At 43.0% G+C, this 20,245-nt stretch overlaps 1 protein-coding gene across 11 annotated transcripts in view; it reads right to left on the bottom strand.

The window, feature by feature from the left end:
- The window catches only part of Slc8a1 (solute carrier family 8 member A1), a 354,337-nt gene that overhangs the window by 30,102 nt on the left and 303,990 nt on the right, over window positions 1-20,245 (bottom strand). For 9 of the 11 annotated variants that reach the window (XM_051162630.1, XM_051162869.1, XM_051162794.1 and 6 more), the window contains 2 exons: window positions 11,402-11,532; window positions 8,778-8,877 (listed from right to left, as the gene is read on the bottom strand). In XM_051162630.1, coding sequence (XP_051018587.1) covers window positions 8,778-8,877; window positions 11,402-11,532 — 231 coding nt within the window. Of the gene's footprint in view, window positions 1-8,777; window positions 8,878-11,401; window positions 11,533-16,376; window positions 16,513-20,139; window positions 20,155-20,245 lie in introns of those variants that run through there. The other 2 variants (XM_051163318.1, XM_051163242.1) reach the window with 2 other exon arrangements.

Genomic DNA, 20,245 nt, shown 5'->3' with positions numbered 1-20,245 from the left:
CTTGCTTACAAGCTCTAAAATTCTTTCTGCTGCCTCACTGCCATGACAAATTATGTCCATTGTGTCCCTAGGGGAGAAGAATCTCTGCCCTTTGTCCAGGAAACTTTCTTTCAGGTACAATCTAATCTCATTGTTATTGTTTGGTGAAAGGTATGATTGAGAAATATCTGCCCTCTTTAGGCCTCTGTGTGATTTATAAAGTGTTGAGTTACACTTTCTGGGACTGGCTGGCTCCACTTTATTCTATGGGTCCCAGGCTGGTGGTTTATATCAGCTTTGTGGGAAGTAGGATTTTCCTTTATTTTGGTTCAAACATCATTCTCTCTGGCCGTCAAGCAGGAAGGATGCTCGTCCTTCATTGGTGACAAAAACCTTCCTCGGGCCATTTTTCTGACCTCAGGGACACTTGCACAGACTGTTCTGATCTTGGAGTTATATGAATCCACTGCTCTCAGAGGGCTGGCTCGAATGGGTGTCCAAGAATCTAATCATGGCCTTGGTTTACACAATACGAAGTGATTGCAGTTGCTAAGGACATCCTTCATCTGCTTGCTCCTACTTCCTCTTCTCAGTTGTGATTGTCAATGAGATCTCCATAAATAGGGCCCCCTTCGGAAAACAAGGCTCGGTCCATGTTTCACATGGGTACCTCACAGGGTCCCGTTGTGCCCTCACAGGGTCCCTTTGTGCCCTCGCATAACTATTTTTTTCTTTTGTGATAAGACTTTTAAAAATTGCGCTCTCTCTCTCTCTCTCTCTCTCTCTCTCTCTCTCTCTCTCTCTCTCTCTGTGTGTGTGTGTGTGTGTGTAGGGAAGGAGATGGGGCAGGCTACTTGAGAAACCCCTAAAATGAGGTACCCTCAGAGAAATAGCCATGCATAGAGGAAAACACTGTGTGGAGAGGCAGTAGACGAGCCTCTGCATAGATTGGTCATATGGGGCCTAGAGCCGGGACTGGCTTCCAGGCATGGGACTCTGGGAGACACAAGCTGGACAAGATGGAAAGAGGGCTGGTAGCCTCAGAATCAGAATCCTTGGCTGGGCTAAGAATCTGCCATCTGTCCCCATGTTGTAAGGGCTCTCAATGGCACTGCACGGGGCTGCTGTGCACAGTGTCAAAGGAAACAACTCTTCACCCAAGGGTAGCCTTTTCACTCACTCGGTCCCATGCTGCTACAATTCTGGGCTCAGGAAAGTCCTGGCTTTTGTTCTGCCTAGTCTTGAGGTACCATGTCACTGGGAACCCCACAGGCTATTCAGCAGCAGATAGAATGTCTGGCTGGCTGGTGAAGGCAGTGTCCAGCTGCTCCAACAGGAAAAGAGCACTGCTGTATGGCAGAAGCAAGAGCCTCAAATTCCAAAGCTGCCTCTGTGCTGTGCTGCTTTACAGGAGACTCTCTCCTTCTCTGGTCACAATCTTAATTTATTAAAAATGTGGAAAACCAGAACAGATTATTAATAGGCTCCTGCCCAGTGCTTTGCTAGGACTTGGGCCTAAGGTATTCTGACAGGAGAAAAGACACAACACTCAGCCAGAAATGACCAAACAAAGACAAGGAAGGAAATATCTACTGGACAGGGAGTGTGTGTGTGAAAGTTGATTAAGAAAGAGGTTTTCATTGCAGGATCAGGGATGGCAAGGATTTCATCAGGATAACGTACTGTGAACAGCAAGAATTAGTATGGAAGGTTGCTTGGTATGGATTGTTGCTACTTAAAGTGAATGTGTGTGTGTGTGTGTGTGTGTGTGTGCGCGCGCACACACACCAGGGGTTTGTGTTTCTTCTGTTTTCCAGTTCTTTGGATGATACTGGAGTATTTCCCCCACTGAAACAGTATACAAAGGCTCCCACCTGGGGGTGAGAAGGACCCCTGCGTCTTAAGAACTAATGTGGGTAAGCAACAGCTACCATTTGTCTTCACAGCACAATGGCCAATGCCAGCCAAAGAGCTACTGGACCCCGAGACTGGGCGCTGTTGGCAGAGCCACGCTGTTGCCTCTCCAGACAAAAGCGGCATTAGAGACATGACTTTAGGCTTAAGAAGGAGTGCTGAGTCATCCGGAGCCGTTGAGTACAGTGTTTTCCTCAAGATTTTTGTAATAGTCAATTTAAGAGAAAAAGCAGCCTAACAAGCCAATATTCTTTTCTGAAAAAATCAGCTAACACACATCCAGGGGCCAGAAAAGAATTGCTCTGCCTCCTGTCTCCCATGCTTGTAGCCCATTTGGTTGGCCTGCCTGCCTTGTTCTGAAACGGTGAGGGGAAGCTATTGGGTTCTTTGTTATTGCCTGCTGCCACTGAAATTTTAAAATTTAAGGATATCATGGGGCCTCCCTACCAGTATGACTTAGACTTGTCTCCCACAAGGAGCTTCTGGAAATTGCTGTTGTTATTATTTTCTCTCTCATTCCTTCTACTTTTACTCTTTTTCAGGTTGGTTCACAATTATCAGATAAATAGCAAGAGAATTCCAATAACCGTACGGACAGAGAATGCCATCCTCAATGCAAATTATTTGCATATTCAATTGTACACACATATTTTCCATCTCCAAGTGCATGCTTATGCACCTCTGCCTGACATGTGTATATGGATTTGGTAAAAATAAAGGATTACAGATGTCTCAGTGTTTTTGGAGCAGAGCATGTATGTAAAAGTCTGTCTGTGTACATATTTAATCTCCTAGATCAGATACCATAACATGCTTAGTTCGAAGAGATGCATCTGGTGTCTATGGTGCCCTTTGACCAAATGCAACTACATGATTTATATAACACATAACACACACTCCAAGACAGATGTCCCTTCTCCATTAAACTTAGACCCTCAATTTCAAATAGCGGAGCTGTGTAAGTCAATTGCCCAAGATGAAGGACCCTTTGGGCATCCTTCCTTTCCTCGAATGTTTCTGTCTCACAGACAAGTCATAAAGCTGTAAGTTTCAATCCCTTCCATTCACAAGCCAGGAAAGCAAAAGGTCTTGTTGCCAAGAGCAAGGCGAACCAGCATCTGTGTGTGCAATGAGAGCCTCCTTGTGGCACTGCTCAAGAGCATGGCAGTGCTAGGAGGGGTTCCGCTTACACTGGACTGCCTCAGCATCCCTTGAAACTCAGTTGAGGTTTCATTTTTACTACTTAGGACTTTCAGAGTGAGCCTGTCTTCAAGCTGACACTTATTTCAGTCAATTACTGTCTTGGGTGTGGGGGGTGGAGGGGGCTGGGCGGGCACCACTGAAATTGCAGCTTTCGAAATGAAACACTTCATTTTCATTTGAGAACCTTCCCTACTCACCACCATGCATGGGTGAAGTGTTGAAGACAGTAACATCCCACTGTGCCAGCCTCCTGGTGCCTTTGGCTACCTCCTGGTGTGATCAGTCCACTGGGAGCTCTATTCTGTATTCAGGATGGGCACAGCACCTGCTGGAGCCAAACTGGCCCCATGTTGAATGCTTTCTTTTAGACAATGAGGTTTCCTCTGACCTTCGAGTGTGCCAGTTAGGGAGCGGGGCAAACACCAGACCTCTTGGCATGTTTCTTATCTCAGTTAATTTCCTCTGAGGTTAACCCAGGACTATCCCTTCATTCGTTCTCTACTTGGAGGAGAGATGTCGAGTGCAGGCTGCTGCTCTTCCGAACACATAATCTGGGCAAGGCAGGTGGGTGGCAGGGTGGCTTTTTGTTTTTTGTTTTTCCATTGTCCTAAATCATGTAGGCCACAAAACACACGGGGACACTGTAGGCATGTGATGGTTACTGAATGAGTGTTCCGAGGTCTCAATTTGGGATGGTACCTTAGTGATAGCCTAGTGTTGCCCTCACATTCCTCAGTGATGAGACCCAAAGTCATAAAAATTATATACTCGGTCAAGGATATGCCAAGAGGTTGAACCAAGACCACAAGAAGGTCTTTTTGGTCATTTTGAGGGCTCTGTGTGTGTGTGTGTGTGTGTGTGTGTGTGTGTGTGTGTGTCTGTGTGTGTGTGTCTGTGTGTCTGTGTGTGTGTGCTTCTCTCTTTATCTTTCTTTTCATTGTAAAAATGCCAATAGGTGCTATATAAGATATACAAAAATTATGTTAAAAGGACTCCAGAAAGCTCATTACTTTTGGGTTTTGAAGTTATCTGGTGAAATAAAGGCTAATGTATTGCACTTAAAAAAAAAAAGCAAAACACAGATTACCAGGCAGCAGAAACCCATGAATATGAGTAGGAAAACAATGTTTCACTTCATTCTTTTGGGAATTGATGAGTGTACGCCCCAAAGAACTATGAATTAGATTGTAAAGAGACAAGAAATATTGTGAAAAATGCTTTCTGTTGCAAGCTGTGGTTCCAATACCCAGACTATGCCACATGCACCAGTGGATGTGGGTGTGACACATACATGTGTCTGTGTACACCCGCATCTCTGTGTTTCTATGGCTGTCTGTGTGTCGGTATGGGTGCATATGTTTGTGTGTATTGGTATGTAGGCTTTTGTTTACTTATGTGTTTGAGGGTATACACTCATTGCCTGCACATCTACATTTATAAACATGGTCTATGTGCTTCTGTGTGCATGTGTATATTTTTCTGTATATGCACTCAGGCATCAGACACTGTCAGTGAGTTCATACCTCACAACAGAGATACTCCTTAGCTGACCTGTACTGCAGCATGGCCCCTTTCCAGCTCACTTCCTGAGTGAGTGATAATATTTTTCTGACTCCCAGTATCCTGATATGGAAAATAACACATTCAGTACTGCCATGAAACCAAAAGTCCAGCCAATAAAACTTTCAGCCACCTAACATTTTAGTAATAGGTTGAACTACCTGCATGTATACAATTTTCGCTATACTTTATTTTAGAATCTTCAATATATATTAGTTACTTACAAGATATCCCATTTTGGTACCCAAATTTATAGCTAGTCCATGAAAGTGTGCATGGTCTTAACTAGTGAGTTAGTGAGTTCATGAATATGGCACACTTTCCCCCACTTTACACAGGCGGGAACAGAAATGGGGTAGCTGAAATAATCTGCAGAGTCACCCAGGGAGTTTTATGAAAGGCAGAGGCACAAATCCCCACCTGTCTGCAAGGTTGACCTCATCACTTCCTGCATCCTTCTTAGCCAGAGGCTGGAGTGATGAGTAACAACATGGAGGCTGTGGAAAGGACATGAGCATCCCGGTGGCATGTGCTCAGCTTGTGGTTCACCCTGTAGGTGATCCCTGCCTCCCCTATACTTTATTGATACTTGATTCTTAAGACCTGCCCAAAATAAATGCTGCCCTCAGGGAGACACAAAGAAGAAAAAGGAATTGGTGGTGGTGATGTGGAGTCAGATTGGATAGGTACCAAGTAGTAGTGTCGTTGAGAGTGCATGTGTGGATACAACCTAAAAGCACTTAGTGGGGCTGGGCCTGCCTTGGAATGTTTTGATGGCTCTTTAACCACTGCACGTGAGTGATGCTGGTATCCGAACCAAGAAGCAACAGAAGGAGAATTGCTGGACTATGACTGTTTAATCCCCTCCTAATCTCTGGAGTCTCTTAAGTCCTTCAGGTCTTCCCGTACTCAGCTGTCAGACTTAGTGAGGAGAAACATCATGGCCACAGAAGCTCAGGTACTGAGCTATAGGGGAACAGCACTACCAGCTAGTGACTTTGAAGTGGGTTATGAAATAGTTAATAAAAGAAAAAGAGAAGGCAAAAGCCATTTACAAAATTATTACTTCTGTTTAGCAAGACACATAGATTTAATTTTGCACAGAAAATTGCTTGGGAAAGACAGTCTCAGCAGAGCCCTTCAAAGACAATTTAATATTTTTAATAAGGAAAATCTTTCTGATTCTCAACTATTTAGCCATGAAATCTTAAAAATCCAATGAAAGTCGGCCTTCAATAAATGTGGCTTTACAAATTTTATTGTCTGTTTAACAACCTGAGAATATTAACATTCCTTAGGCACTTAAATTCAGTCATAATTACAAACATTGCACTTTGAAAACTGTCTTTCATGCAATTTAATGTAATTTAGTGCCTATAAACCGAGTACTTATTTTTCAGCTATTCTGTATCTCAAAATTGTAAATAAGGTCAATTAACCCAGGAAGTGGCAAATCTCTAAGCATTTTCTAAGCATTGTCTCTATCTCAGCAGTCATTTAGAAACACACACATGAGTAACACACACACACACACACACACACACACCAATAAAGCTTGGGGAGTTTTGCATGCCATGCCATTAACTAACTAGTTTCCAAAATATTTGGAGTTGGGTGAGTTGTCACATATCAGCAATATACTTGGAAAGATGTAAAACTTTTGGCTATAGAAGGAGCTCCAGGCTAACGTTGACAAGTTATTGAGACACTGCCTGCAGTGTGAAAATAACATTAAAGCTAGGGATATAACTCAGTGGTAGTGAGCTTGCCTGGCACATGTGAGATGCTGTGTGTAATCTTCCTTAAGATAAGAAAAGAGAACTGGAGTCAAGACTAGACTTCTTATAAAATAATGCCTGCATTTTTCACGAGAAGTGGCCAGGCTAGCCTGTCCAGGAAATAGGTGAGGAACAATTTCCTTACATTGAAACATCTTTATCTGAGGAGTCCTTTCCAGCACATCACAGCTCAAGATAAGGGTTGGAGACAATGGAGCAACTAAAAAATGCTGAGTGGGCAAGTGTGAGGATCTGGGTTCAATACACAGCATCCACCTAAGAAGCTGGGACTTGGGGTGTGTGTTTGTTATACCAGCATCAGGGAGGCAGAGACAGAGGCAACCCTGGGTCTACTAACCAGACAGTCTGGTGAGAGACCCTGTCTCAAAAATAAAGTGGAGGCACACTGAGCAAAACATTAGACATGCATCTTTGACTTTCAAATGTGTACATACATGTAGACATACATGTGCACACACATGTGCACACATCTCAACATTCATCCCCGCCCACACACACTACCTTCTAGAGCCTGGCTGTTTTTCTGAAACTACTAGGTTCTTCCATCTCTATAATACAGGCAACAACTAAAAGTGCTCCGTGGAATCTGAAAGGATATCTTCAGTGTCTGCTAATCCCAATAGCAGGTTTTTAAATGAGGCATCCACGTCTTCATATTTGTTTCTCTGCACGCCTCAGCATCAAATGCGTGACTTTGGCCTTGGCAGTAGCATAGCCCTCCTCACTGCTTACCACTGAACTGCGTCCTTAACTTTAGAGCAGTCTTGAAGCATTTATCACACTTTCTTAAAGTGACTAAAATGTGTGAGAGGACCAACATGGAACCACTCTGTTGCTCAGAGAGCCAGTCTGCCTTTAAATGGTCTATTGATGGACTCGTGTTGGCCTGCACACTCCCTGTCTCCTTCTGTGGCCTCAGTGGTCTCTGTCTACAGCTTACGATCAGACACCCATGAGCCGTGTGCCTTACTTGCTCTAAGCTCCTGTACCCAGGTTTGAGCAGGGCTAGCTGTCTATTCCTTTCTCCCCTACAAGAGCAGTGGTGGACACAGGCAGATACAGGAATAGTCACCAGCACTCACCCTTCACAGAAATGCTTCTATATCCTTGAGCAGCCAAAGGAGACCTGGAATCCTTGCACATGTTTCACCACCGTGCTATATTGTCTTTAACATTGCAACCTGAATGTGTTAAGGCTCCATACCAAGCTGGTCAGTTCTCAATGTTTCTACTCTGAACTTCATCAATGTTCTTACGTGCTCAGTTCCTCTTTGCAGAGGGGAGTGTGGTCCTGTCTCAGATGCTCATCTTTGACGTACAGAAAAGCATAAGCCACCAAATGGTGTTTCACTCTCCCATTACAGCTGAGACCTAAAATTTAAACTCACCTTCCCAAGCACTTATCTGCTGTTTAATGCTCATAAATTCCTACTGCATACTTGACTGCGAGAAACCACAGCATGGTGAAGGCCAGCATTAATAATAAACAGCTACATTTTTTTTTTCTTTTTAAACCACTCTCTGTTCCCACAGCACTTGGGAGATCTGTCCAAGTGCTCTGTGGCAGATTGGAAAGAGGAGGCTGTGACAGAAGCCATGGCCTGACAGCTAGTGATGCCATTTCTGTATTTTACAGCTTGGGAATCTCTCAGTGCTTAGGAAACCCTGGCTCCAATGACTGGCTGCAATGAGATAAGATTGTAGGGATGTGGGAGAATAAAACAGCGTAAGTGGAGTAAAAGAAGACAAGAAGTGAGGCAGTGCTGCCTCTTTGAACCTAAGTGACTCACTCTGCCGCTATCCACATGGAGAGTGGACAAGGCTGGGCAGCACAGGAAGGACACACTTTGGTTCATGTCCTCAGGGCCATCCTGTAGGATAATTCTTAAAGAAATCCTTGCAGTTTCCTTGTACAGGAAGAATCACAGCGTGCTTCACTGTGCACCTTGGAGGAGCCAAAGCAAATGCTTGAGGTGTTCAGTGACTCGGAAGGGGGGTAAATGGATACAGCGGTGGCAAAGACGCCTCAATGCCTTCCTTTTCTTCCTGTGCCTTTGCTCCTTTTTGTCTTTCACTGGGCCAATGTGTGCTGCCTTCAGGGAGCCAGACAAAACTTCATGATTGGCTAAACAGTGAACTAAGACACAAATCCGTTTGACTTCGTCCTGTCTGTCTGCTCCCCAGAGAGAACGATACAGGGACCAGCGATGCTGTTTTCTCTTAATTTTGCCACTAGTAGTGCTTTGCCAGTGGCAGAATAAGAAAACTTAGCCCGAGACGTACAGTTTTTTCACCTCATAAAGCACAGAGCTAGTCACTCACCAGCGCTGACAGTGATGGCTTCGATGAACTGCTCTCTCCAGCTGTTCGTCCCCACCACGAGGGCCAAGTTTGTCTTCTTAATGAGTTTGTCCACAGTGCTCTAGAACAGGACAAAGAGATAAGACAGTAAGTTCTGAGGTTGTAAAGGCCTCAGGTAATTGGAACCCTAGCTTGGAAGTTTGGGGGTTCTGTAAGGGGTAGCAGATGTCAGGCTGGGTTGAAAATTATGGGCATCAAACACTGTTGTGGTTTTGTAAACAATTGTGGTCCTTAGAAACATTCTGAAATGGAAACTTCTTCACAGAGGAAACAGACCTCCCTTACTGCTCTAATGGCCGACCAGGAGCAGCTGCAGTGTTTCCAACAGCAGCTTCTTCAAAGGCCTACCCACCCAGGCCCCTCAATTGTTCTGTGAACTTGATTCTCCTTGCCTTGTCTGTCACATGCTGTCTGCCAGTGAATCAGTCCTGGCCCTGCTCAGCATTGTCTGTGAACACCTAGAAGTGACAGATCTGAGGCTGAAGACATATTGCTGTAGTTTTGCCTGTGAAATGTAACCAGGCAGCAGGGTTTCAAGGTTGCTTGCATGGTCATCAATACACAGATAATTGGAGCTGGGAGAGGGTTGGGGTGGTGATGCAGAGGGGACCACTAGACTTTTCAGCTTGCGAATATTATCAGCCAATTCTGTTCTCGCACTACTGCTGTTCCATCAGATGAGCAAAAGTCAACATCTGTGGCTTAGGGCTCACTGCTAATGACCTCGCATCACATTTCCATACTTTAATAGCACAGAGGTACATGCCCCTTCTTTTACTTTAGAACTTAGTCGGCAATTCGTTTTGTGCAATTACCACTTTCTAAGTCTGGTTAATAAAACAACAGGACTTGCAAAGCAGTCACAAGAAGACTAAGGAAGCTACGCACAGTCAAAGCGCTACTGCAAATCATCATGGCAACTACGGGAAGAAGGGGCCATTTCCAGGGCACCGAGGCTGCTCTTCCTAGAGAAACTATGGCACCAACTAGTCCACCAAACATCCAAACTTACTGTCAGGGCATCCTCGAATTTCCACTAATTGCAAAGAGGCAGAAAATACATATTATTTGCCTGAGGTAAAGATTTGTACATGTTCAATGCAGGATACCGAACTGTGGTTTGAGAGAGATAACGTTACTGGCCAAGCAGGAGTCAGGAAAATGGTATCTAGGGAGCTGGATGAGAGGCCAAAGCCAATTTATAAATATCAAGCATGTTAGTTCAGAATGAGTCATTGGAACTGACTTGAGACATTGAGAAGAAAACAAGTATGAAAGGAGCCACCTCCAACTAGCTCGCTCTGTATCTACAACATTATTCTTGGTTGGCTTGTATGTCCTTAGGGCTGTGACCTCTCAGCTGCCTGTCCCATATCCAGAACTGCTAGTGCCCTGATAACGGCTCTCACAGGCGCTGCTCTTGGGCACAATAAATTGAAACACACGACAGGCATCTGTCTTTTCTCTCTCGGCTCGGCCACATCTTATCCGGCACCCTAAGCATCTTGCCCAGTGCCAACTCAAAGTGCTTGCTGCGTGGAATGGGAAAAGAAATGACCTCAGGTTTTCCCACATGTAGTGGAAATCTTGGAGCATCTCTTCCCCAGAAAGGAGAGCACACACTGTGCTATAGCCAGGGCAGAGAGCCATTGAATTAGAGATAAGCAGTTGGCCATCACTCCAGCCGTTGGACACAGGCTTCCCCTGGAAACGTCTTCTAAAGAACCAACTTTTAGGAGAACTGAGCTTAACGTTACCGATGTGGAAAAACGCAGATATACTTTAAAATGTGGTACATTTTAACCAGAATGGCAGGGCCAATTTTTTTCCTTTGTCTATGGAGGAAGGGGATTTGAATCAAGATGAACTGAAGTTCAGACAATCTCTCTCTATTCACCTGGAGAGTTCTTAAACTGCCAGTGACCTTCATGACACTATGCAAACCTTCCCCCTTGACAGCGGGCATTAGTAAAGGCACAGTCTTGGCATGGCAGGTTAGAACTCGGAGCGGGGGATGGCAGTGGTGTGTGCAGCCCAGCTCATGCTGTTCTAGAGCTCTGAACAAGTTCTCAAGCTACATTCTAGAAAAGCAGAACACTTAAGTGAAGAAAGCCAATGCTGATTTTACTGCACTTGAAAAGTGTGCCTCCAAGATGCCTTAGGCCTTAATGTTTACCATGACTGTGCTTATAGACTAGAAGATGAGACTCAATGGTTTCTAGAAAGTTAAGCAAAACAAAACAAAACACCAGACAAGTGTACCTATGTAAAAAAAACTAGGGACGGGGGAGGTTTTCCAGCTCTAGCTTGTGGCCTCCTTTCAGACAAAGCCCTGCCTTTGGGAGCATTTCTGGCTCTGTCAAGTTGAGCGTTGCCTGCTGGACCTTGGTTCTGATGTTCTTTGCCACACAGGATTTCTTGGTTCTCTGCTAACTCCACAATTTCAAATTGGATCTGACAGCCTTTAGTGAATGAGGCTCTGCGGGACATCACATTTTTCACTCTCTCCGGGAAGCTCTTACGGCACAGACCGGACCGAGCCACCATGAGCAGGTGGCTGGGGTGGCCAGGGTTGGCAGACGTACCTTGAATTCGTAAGACTCTTCAATGATCACCTCCAGCTTGGTGTGCTCTCCTAGGATGGGGCGCCCCATTTCTGCAATGCGCCTCTCCTCCTCTTCTTTACTGGTCAGTGGCTGCATGTCGTCATATTCCTCTGGGGAAGGGAAGGCACGCATGTGAACAATGTGCTCTTTTCTATTGGCAAGTCCCGGAATCCTGCTATATGAAAGCCAGGGAGGAAGGAGGCCCTAAGGATGGACTAAAGTCTCTTTGGTTGAAACAGTGAGGCGGGAGGGGAGAAAGGGACAGAGTTTGGTAGACTGAGCCATGCCATACTGAATCAAGAGCTGATTGAAACTGGGTGCAATGTAATCTCACGAGAAAGCATGGATGGGGCAAGCCATGTTCACGGCACATCACCAAGAAAAACTCTATTGCACATTGTCTGTATTGAGGTAGTCACCCAGCTGTTCTTTGTGGAGCTGGCCAGTTTGGCGGTCTGCACTCATGTTTTTCCCCAGCACTTGGACAAAGAAAAACACAATTAAAAGTCCTAAAGTAACCCTGGGGGCGGGGGTGGTGGTGGTGGTGGGAGACTTTGGCCCTTTCCTTTCCTCTTTCTAGAGGCATCAGAAAATGCCTCAGGGCCAAAGAGAGACAGAAGGGAAATTTTGATCTTGGCTTCACACTTGCTAAGAGTCCGTGTCATAGGTTCAGCTTGAAAACATCCATTTTACGTTTCTTTTAGATGGCTAGACCCTGGTGCTTTCTCTCTGGCTAAATGTGCTGGGAAAGACTTGACCATGCTAATCTTAAGCAAACAGAGAGGGCGAGGGTGAGGCCTTTGGGGAGCTAATATCCACTATGTGAGCATGATTATTTCCATAACCACCGAGTAGGTCTTGCTGTAGCAGAGGAGGGGGTGCTCAGAAAAGAGGCTCCCAGTTGGCTCTCTCTGCATGGGGGCCATTGAGATAAATCCCAGACTGAAAGTCCGTGCATATGCGGATGGCACACACTTGTCCTGTAATCACATTTGTTCTTCAGGTCCAGGATGCTGGAAAAGGATAGGCTGCTTCCTCTCAGAGCCAAATGAAGCACACACATCCAGGGAGGCAACGGTGTTGCTATGGAAAAACCTCCACTCTGAGGCTCTCGGCTCCAGGATATCTGGGCAATTGCCTACAAGTGGAGTCTGTCGTCTGCAGAGTCAGCCAGAGGAGAAAGGACTTTTATTCAGGCTTCCCCACCTGCCTTTGGCATTTAGACATCAGCTTTAGTAGGGGCTCGTACCTTCTGTTTTCTGAAAAGACCCATAGCTTCCTCCTCTTTGCCCTGGGATGCTGCTATAGGTGGTTCCATTTATTGTTCTAGCACTTGTTTTAAGGGATGGATTTTGACTAGCTGTCCACTGCGAGGACTGGGGTTTGGGGAGAGCTATGTTGGAAGCCCAGAGCAATGGAGGCAAAAGTAGAATGTAGCTGCGGATCCATTCTTCAGCATGCGTTCAGTAATAAGTTATAGTCAAAGGGGAGGGTGGACACATGTAAAGTCTGTTCCCCTTGTGCTCAAGTCAATTACAGTTTGGTTCTCACCACTTCCTGATCTTTAGACCAGTGATAATGTGACTGGTAGTTCAGATTCATTTCATCTGTGTCTTTGTCCAGATCTCCTACCTACCCTGAGTAACAAATGGCTTTCCCCAAGAGCAATGTTACCACTTAGATAATCGACTTGAAATGCAAAGCTTTGTGTGAGAGAATACTTATTGTGGCCACCGTTTCTGCAATCTACTTACAAAATGGTAAGTTGCTTTGAATGGTACTCAGGGTGACTTAATAGAAAACACACAGCAGTTAGGGAGGAAATGTGATGTGCTGGGATTGGTCAGGAGGCCTCTCACAGTGTGAAACTTATCCAGGGCATGGTACTAAATAAACGGACATGGAGGGAAATGAAAGTAAGTCATCCTATGAGTGAAAAGGTGCACACACCCCCAAATAATCCTTCAGGCTTTCTGGTAAGCCTTGAATGCATAGTTTGATGTGCCCGGGTTTATAACTACTTCCTAACATTTGGCTTTCCATCACTTAAGATGGAGAAAGTAGAATACAGGTAGAGAATATTTGACAAAACAGAATTTAATGGCATTCTTTTCCTTGTAAAAAATATTAACTTATTTTCTACTTATGGTAAAATTCTACAAGTTCTTTTTTTTTTTTTTTTTTTTTTTTTTTTGGTTTTGCTTTGTTTTAAGTAAAAGACAAGGTAATTTTAAAAATTACTGTCTATAAATTATAAACTGGTTAGTATTCAATCTTAACAAACTCTTACAAGGATGCTAAAATGTGGATATCTCATCTTAACAGGCTTGATAGAAACAGAAAGAAATGCTAGGAGCCTTTTTTCCTACCTCTTGTCTTACTACAAAGCACAGGATTCCCCATCATGTAATCACCAAAAAAAAAAAAAATGCTCATATACTTTCATTTACTTATATTTAAGGCCCTTGCATGAAGTAGGATACCAACAGACAAGTGGGATTTAGTAAATATCACTCAATTCCTTGATGTTTATTGTGTGTTGAGCATACACAGTTTCGTATGGCTTGATTCTTATTTTAAATTATCTTTACATACAGATAATTAATCTGTAGACTTACAGAGATGGGACATGCCTTGACACTCTTTGGACTGTCCTTACGCATGCCAAAAAACTATTCACTAAGTATTTGTTATAAAATTCTCCATACTTCTAGTAATATTTTTCACTTGCTCATTTTTTTTTAAATAAAAGGACCATCTATTATTTGAGCACATGTCATTGTCCTCTTAAAATACGTCAGGACAGGTGTAGTCTTCTTCTTTCTCTGACTATCTCCTAAGAACTTGTGGTGTAGAGGGGAAGATGTGCATGAATAGAAAACCAGTGTAAATTTGGCAATGACTGAAGAACAAGGGTAGGAAGATTTTCCTCTGCCTACAGGAAAGCTTTAGGACGGGACATCTTAAAGAATGCAGACAGCAAGCCAGGGGAATATGATGGAGAAGATGGCTAGGAGGTGGAGAGGTGAGTGGCCGTAGCTCAGGCGAGCACAGCATCCTGGAAAGGTCAGAGCTGCTTTCATAGGATGAACAGCATGTATGCTTGAGAGACATTTACAGTTATATGTACTTGAGCGGTGACAAGTAAATAAGCCTTATGGCTGATCTGCAACAATTCTGATACGTTAGCAGTTACATCATAGAGTTTTGATGAGGGCAAAGAAGAGAGTTGAGTCTTTTTTTCCTTAGTGTTTTTAGGTGTGTCTTTCATTAAATAGGGAAATAGCTTAACAGCATTTTTTTCAGGATAAATTACTATATTTGTTTCTTTTCACTTTGAAGAATGGATCAAAAGCAGATTATTTTATTGTATCCAAGTTCACTTTATTTCCTTATCTTTGCAGAGTGACAACACAATGGAGTTTTGGTTTTATTTTTTAGAGCAAATAAATTCTCTCTGTGTCAAACTCTGGGCCTCTCTGTCTCTCTTTTTACGTACATATGTACGCAAAGAAGTTCACCAATTTCATTATGACATTGTGTATAGACTATGTAATGTCACACACTTGAGCAACAAAAACAACCTAGAAATTCTGTATATTATTAGCAGCCATAGCCACAAATGAGTGTTGAGGGGACACAAAAGAATTCTGGGATAAAATCACCTGAGTGGGATCTTTGCAGTGGTTCTCAACCTTCCTAATGCTGCAACTCTTTAATATAGTTCCTCATGTTGTGGTGACCCCCAAACCATAAAATTATTTTGTTGCTACTTCATAACGATAGTTTTGCTACTGTTATGAATCTTAATGACAATATCTGATATGCAGGATATGGGGTTGCAACCCATAGGTTAAGAACCACTTCTTTAGACTGATTTTTATAAGTTAGAATAAAATAATTAGCTTTAGGTATCTGAGTTCTGGAAACAGATGAATTATGTAAGGCTACTTCTAATGGTTCCTGGTTCCAACTGGATCTTGAAGCATCACCATGGTGATGAAGGGGTGAGGGTAGGAAATCCCTTTTAGAGGACAGTATCACCCCCACGGTTAGTTCAATAAAGAGATTTGTACCAATGAAGCCAATGTCATAGGTGTTTTTTGTTTTTTGTTTTTTAATCCCAGTAAACAATATAAAACTTAGAAAGTAGGGGCAAAGGCAGTGGTGAGAAAAATCTCTGGATTATTTTGACATTTTATTCAGAACTGTACGGACAATTATAAAAACAAATGTCACTTGACAATGTTTCAGCTCTAACTGGCTCCTCTGTTTAGGACCCAGGAAGATTGCCATTTTTAATCTATTGAGAAATATTCTGAGAAAAAGATCTGTAGTTGGAGCACAGGATTGGGATTATTGAGTAGAGGTATGGTTTGTGAGGGTGAGGCAGGACCCACAGTGTCAGAAAGAATTGTGTCTATCCCTAAGGTCAGTGATGGGTAGCAGTGATGGCTGAAGGAGGAAGTAGCCCTGCCCTTGGCTACAGACTCTGCGCTAGGAGCTGGCTTGGAATCTGTGAACCTTCAGCAGAACTGGAAGAGCTGTGTGATCCTTGGGTGGCCCTGCCAACATTCCGTTGTTTCCTTATACATCAGGAAAGACCATTCTGGTGGGAAATACAACCCGCTTTGTTTTTTTTTCTTGTTTTTAAGAATGTTCATTATACTTAGATGAAAGACTTACATATAAAAAGCATATTTATGAGAAATCTGTAATATATTGAAATCTGAAAGGGAGAAGGCATTGGATCAATGTCTCTGTGGTTCTATATTGTCCATCTATACTGCCTTCTATTTTTGATCACTTATGGCATCTCAGCTGTCAGAGAAGCCGCTAATTAATCAGCAATATTTCAGAAGGCCCAGAGACTAATGTATATGAGTCTACTGTCTGAAGACCCAAAGTATACCTGAAAGCTGTGGTTCGCAATGACCACAGGGAAAACAAGTACCTGAAATGCTGATTACGGTAGAGGGGAGCGGATGATCTCTAGCATGAACCTTCCTGAAGACAGGTTGGCCTAGCAAAAGGACAGGCAGAAAATCAGCGGGATGGATCACATTGCTTCACTGTTAGTGCCTTTTGAAATTAGCAAGGCCAAAACAACACCCAGATGCACACACCGCAAGCCATGTTAGTTAGGGTGGGTGGTTGCAGGTCACCCTCTGTAGGCCACAAGGAGGAGTTCTGGTGGGGTAGAGATTAGCATCCACAAATGGGGGACAAATGTTCCATAAGCCAAACCAAATAGTGTGCAAGTCTGATGGATGTGATCATGAACCTCTTTCCTTGTGGTAAGAGGCAGAACCAGCCCAGCAACTGACTGTAACGGAAGAGATAGATCATCCTAAAACAGCAGGAACCACTTGGTAGAACGACTTGCTCTAAGTTTTCAAGCCCCTTTAGTGGTGGTGTCCTGGGTAGGCTATCTTTTCTGTTTTCCCACATATAAAATGAGGGTAGTATCTACTTGGTTTGTGTCACAAGTTTTTCTGAAGGTTGGGGAACACACAACCCCTGGGAAGGTGCTCAGTACATTCATTTCCTGTGCAGACTGGAGAGTGTCATATATGCTTCCATGGAATAAAAGGGCAAGTCATTATCACTCAACGTTTTCCATGAACCAGGCCTTCATTGAACATCTCGTACAATTGGCTGCCAGGTTGCTGGGACCTTTTTTCCTATAAAGGTCTACGGATAATCATTAGACTTGGAACTCAGGGCCAGCTCTGCCACTTGTTTTCCATTTAAACTTGGGCAAGAAATTTCACCTCTGGGAGACAAGATTTTCTCAGTTGTCACATGAAGTGAATTTGGATGGAGGGGCTTTGGTCCCAAACTCGTACATTGGAATGATGGACATGCTTTCAAGTGCTAGGATTACCAAAGTTTGTCCCCTTTAAGTAGCCATGAACCTTAAGTCTGTTCAGGACCACAAAATGATTGTAAGAGCAATATTACAGAAGTATATTGAATTCCATGTAATTTTAGGGAAAACCATATCTGCATGTCTCAAAAGTTTTAGAGGAATCCAGTAAACTTCTTCAGATTTAGCCGGGACACTGAATTTTACTTAAAAACAGATTTCTTTCTATGAAATCTAAATTTCCATTATGTTTCCTTTGACTAAAATTCATAATGATGGCTTTTTGTAAGGTAGAATTGTATTTTAAATTTGAAAAAGTTTCAATGTATAGTGTAAAGATGAAAGGAGAAGGAAAAGGTTTATACTAGTGGACCAGCCAAGTGACAGAGCTAGTATTGGGATCATCGTCAACGGGCCCTTTCCTCAGACTTGAAGAGGCAGCTGTCAGAGTCTTAGATGAGTGGTTTGGGGTAGATTAATCTTTTTGAACCTTTGCCCCTCTAAGTGTGAACAATAAAATCCATAAGAATGGTGATAAAATAATATTCATTATAAACTCTACTGAGTTATAATGCTGTCATTAAAATAGAAGATCAGAGGGGAATGAGACCATAGATTTAAACACAGGCTTTACAGTGAGACCCAGGCTAGGACCACAGTCAAGATCTGCAAGCTTCAAAAGCACTTCCTGTTTACTACGAATGAGATCTCTTAAATATTGGTGTGAAGCAGTGGACCAAATGGATTTTTTTGTTTCCATATACCCTATTTCCAAATTCAATTCCCATGTCTTTCTGCACAAGTCCATGTAAGAGCTGCAGGCTAACTCCAAAGGGCTGCATCAATTCTTCTCTTTTCCCTTGTACCTCAAAAGCTTGACTTCAAAGCTTCACTGTTACTTCAAAGAAAAATCGTTAGATGTCATTGCTCCTTTTCATTGTTCAGACCTAAGTTTTAAAAAAGTGTCTTAGGGGATCAATAGCAACTGAGCCCTGGGATTTCTGGTTTATTGAGGAGAAGGAAGATAGGAAGTTAGACAGTATCTTTCAGAGAGTTCTGGGATAGTCTCCCATTGTAATTGCGCTGCCTTCTATATTGAGGATGTCAACAATGGAGAGATTTCTGGCTTTGGTTGAAAAGCTCTTTGAGAAAGTGATTGTGTCATGTTGGATGCAGGCTACGGCCGAGGCAGGAAATGCTGACACGAGGGACATGGGAAACTTTATGGGGAAAAATTGTAACAAAAGAAAATGAGGATACTATTAACTGAGATACTAAAAAGGAAGAGAGTCCAAGTGACATAGAAAGACAGCTTTAGAAATGGAATCCTCATTTATGTTGTGAAAGTTGCCAACGACGTACGTGCACTCTTTAGAAGGCACTCTGGACTGGAGCTGTGTAGCACAGTCTCATCAGGCTGCATAGGATGAAAGGAATGCAAGTATCCAGCATGCTAGCTCTAGAGACTCTGGTTGGCTTTAGAAAGATAACCCACCAAGCCATGAAGGCTGGAATGCCACATTTCTACCTTCTTCAATTCCCTCAAGGGGAGCTGTTCTCCCTGACAGAATCAGTGTTTCCAAGATGACATCAGGGATTTCAAATGTCGCAATGGGAAAGAAAAGATAACTTAAAAAATATATGTATGTATATATATACACATATATACATATAAATGTGTGTATATATTCCTGTACTTAGACATATGAACGAGCTCTGAGGGCAAGCTTTTCTGATTTGGGAGAGGCTTGGATGATTCAGGTTCAGGGAATCCTATAAGAAGACTACCGTGTTTAACAATTTACCTTTTTCTAATTGTTGGGTTTCTGAGAATCTGTGAGTCATGCTGTAATTCACTGCTGTGTCTAGAGAGAGTTGGGGCAGCCATCCATCCAGAAATGCAAAAGCTAAAAAGATTGACACTGGGCAGAATCATTTTGGTACTCACTGTCCAGGAGTTAATACAGTGGCTGATGTCAACCCCAATGCTTATCATTGTGTTTTCATTACTAGAAATTTTGGTAATATTTCTCTCTAAATATTTTTTTCCAGCTCTCTAACTTTAGATTTTTGGTGTCTGCATGATATGTTGGAAATCTGGGGCACTTGTTTAACATATTGCCAAGGGCCATCTAGGAAGTGGGTCACTAGAGGCATTCCCAACCTGTAGCTGCAGACAAGGTAGAGTCATTATTAGATAGTCATCTTCCTCTCTAAATCTGCAGAAATTTTTCTGAAAAGGTGAGAAAATTAAGCAGGGTCAAAATATGGTGCACCGAGGAATGAATGAGAGGTTTCAAGCTTTCCCGTTGGGATCTTGAATGTTTTAGGCAGGACTTTGTAATGCACTTCAAATAGCAGAAATAATTCTTGTTACCATGCTGTTAGCAATAAAACAAAGTATTAAAAGAGGGGTTCAGTTTGTCACAGGATGAAAGGAAATGGCTGCTCTGTCCTCTTCTAATGTGGCATTATTTACTTTTAGGATCCCAGAGATCCTAGACAGTGAAGTCTGTGTGGTTGTCATAGCCACTGGCTTAAACCAGCCAGCTCATCAGTACTCTGGAGCACTGTCCAACATCTGTCAGAGTGCATTGCATCTTCCCAGTGCTCTGTGGGCACCTGGAGATTAGCCAGTATAAAAACACAAACATTAGAGGCTCCCACAGTGAGTTTTCTTACAGATAAATCCGACACACACAGGCTGTTGTTAATTTGTAAAAATGTTAATGTGTTCCATCAGCAAAGGATAGTATGGGCCACAGATAGATATTAATTCTGGTTACATTTGGTTTGGTATTTAGGTTACTTGGGCCAAAATAGGAACTAATAAAACAAGTCATCTTACCACCCAGGAACTTTCCTTAATTAGAAACAAACAAAACAAGAAGATGTTTTTCTTAAAAGATGTAATACATTGATGGGGACAGTAAAAAAAATACAATTAAGTAGTA

The sequence above is a fragment of the Acomys russatus genome, chromosome 1 (assembly GCF_903995435.1).
Source record: "Acomys russatus chromosome 1, mAcoRus1.1, whole genome shotgun sequence".
Lineage (NCBI taxonomy): Eukaryota > Metazoa > Chordata > Mammalia > Rodentia > Muridae > Acomys > Acomys russatus.
The sequence above is the reverse complement of the archived record's forward strand: the minus strand, read 5'-3'. Positions and strand labels throughout refer to the sequence as shown.